General features: G+C 57.7%; 1 protein-coding gene across 1 annotated transcript in view; it reads right to left on the reverse strand.

The window, feature by feature from the left end:
* The window catches only part of LOC102490188 (AP-1 complex-associated regulatory protein-like), a 16,219-nt gene extending 15,101 nt beyond the window's left edge, over positions 1-1,118 (reverse strand). The window contains 3 exon segments of the mRNA XM_014588997.2: positions 18-464; positions 467-512; positions 772-1,118. Of these exon segments, the coding sequence (XP_014444483.1) occupies positions 18-464; positions 467-512; positions 772-1,056 (778 nt within the window). The 5' untranslated portion in view covers positions 1,057-1,118.
* Between the last annotated feature and the right edge of the window lie 58 nt (positions 1,119-1,176).

A 1,176-nucleotide genomic window follows, 5' to 3' on the forward strand; every position in this document is an offset into this window, starting at 1 on the left:
CCGCCCCCCCCCCCGGCCCTGCTGCGCCCCGTCGCACTGCGGGAGGCCCGAGTCTGTTGGCTCCAGCACCGGGTTCACGAAGCCGGAGTACTCGGAGTTGCCGTTGGCGTCCACATCGGTCCCCATGAAGTCGCTCTCCCACTCCAGCCCGTTGGAGTCCTCGGAGGCGGAGGCGGCCTGGCTCCAGGGCGGCGTGGGGATGTCCTCTTCGGTCCTGGAGCGCTCTCTGACAGGCAGCGTGCAGCTCATTCCTTCTTCATCTTCCCACTCTAGATCCAAGGATGTGCTGTCATCGTTCCCACTGGTTGATTTTGTTTTGGTCATTAAGTCACAGCTGCTTTCTGTATTCGGTGTCAAAACTGTGGCATCGGAGGAGAGCCTACTACTTCGAAAAACCTCGTATTGTGATTTTATGTTTCTCAAACAAGATTCGAAGTCATCTTCTGGTCCTGAACTCGGCCAGGCCCACTGCTGGCAGAGTGGCTCTGCTGCACAGCTCTCCTCCACTCTTGCTTTGGAAAATAATGTAACAGAAAATCAATCTGCTGTAAATTACAGTTTTGAAACCACTCTTGCCATGCCAGAAAGCATTTTTTACTAGTTTCTCCGCGCGCTTTTGCTGCTTCTCGGCCCTGGCCGCCGCACGCTGCGCAGCGTAGGAGGCCTCCTCTTCTAGCCTTAGCTCCTCCTCCTAAGAGGCTAACTGCGTGAACAGAACGTAAGGGTGAAAGGAACCAGAACCTGGCTAGCTGCTCTGAGCGGGAATGCTGCCATCTCTTTTTGAATTTTCTCATCGAGATCTTTCTGCTTTTCAGCAATAGAGTAGTAGCGCCTCTCTCTTAGGTCGACAATCTCTTCCTCAGTAAGAGGTCTGTGGCTGCTCCCTGGGCTCTCCCCTTCGTCACTCTCTACTAGATTCTCAAACTCTATAGTCAAGTGCTCACCTCTCCAGCATGTTCTAAAATACTTAGATCCTCCGCCGCCGCCCACTCGCTGCACTCGCCCCGCTTCCCTGCGGAGCCACCCAAAGCACTGCGTCCAGCAGCAGTTCCCCATCGCTCGCCGCTGGCGCCGCGCCTGCCCCCGCTGCGCGCAGGCCCAGGGCCCGCAGCTGCATCCGCACCGTGCAGCGGAGCCCCGGGCCGGGCCGGGGACTCGGGGGACACAGGCCGGGCT

The sequence above is a fragment of the Tupaia chinensis genome, unplaced genomic scaffold, assembly GCF_000334495.1.
Source record: "Tupaia chinensis unplaced genomic scaffold, TupChi_1.0 Scaffold000321_1, whole genome shotgun sequence".
Lineage (NCBI taxonomy): Eukaryota > Metazoa > Chordata > Mammalia > Scandentia > Tupaiidae > Tupaia > Tupaia belangeri.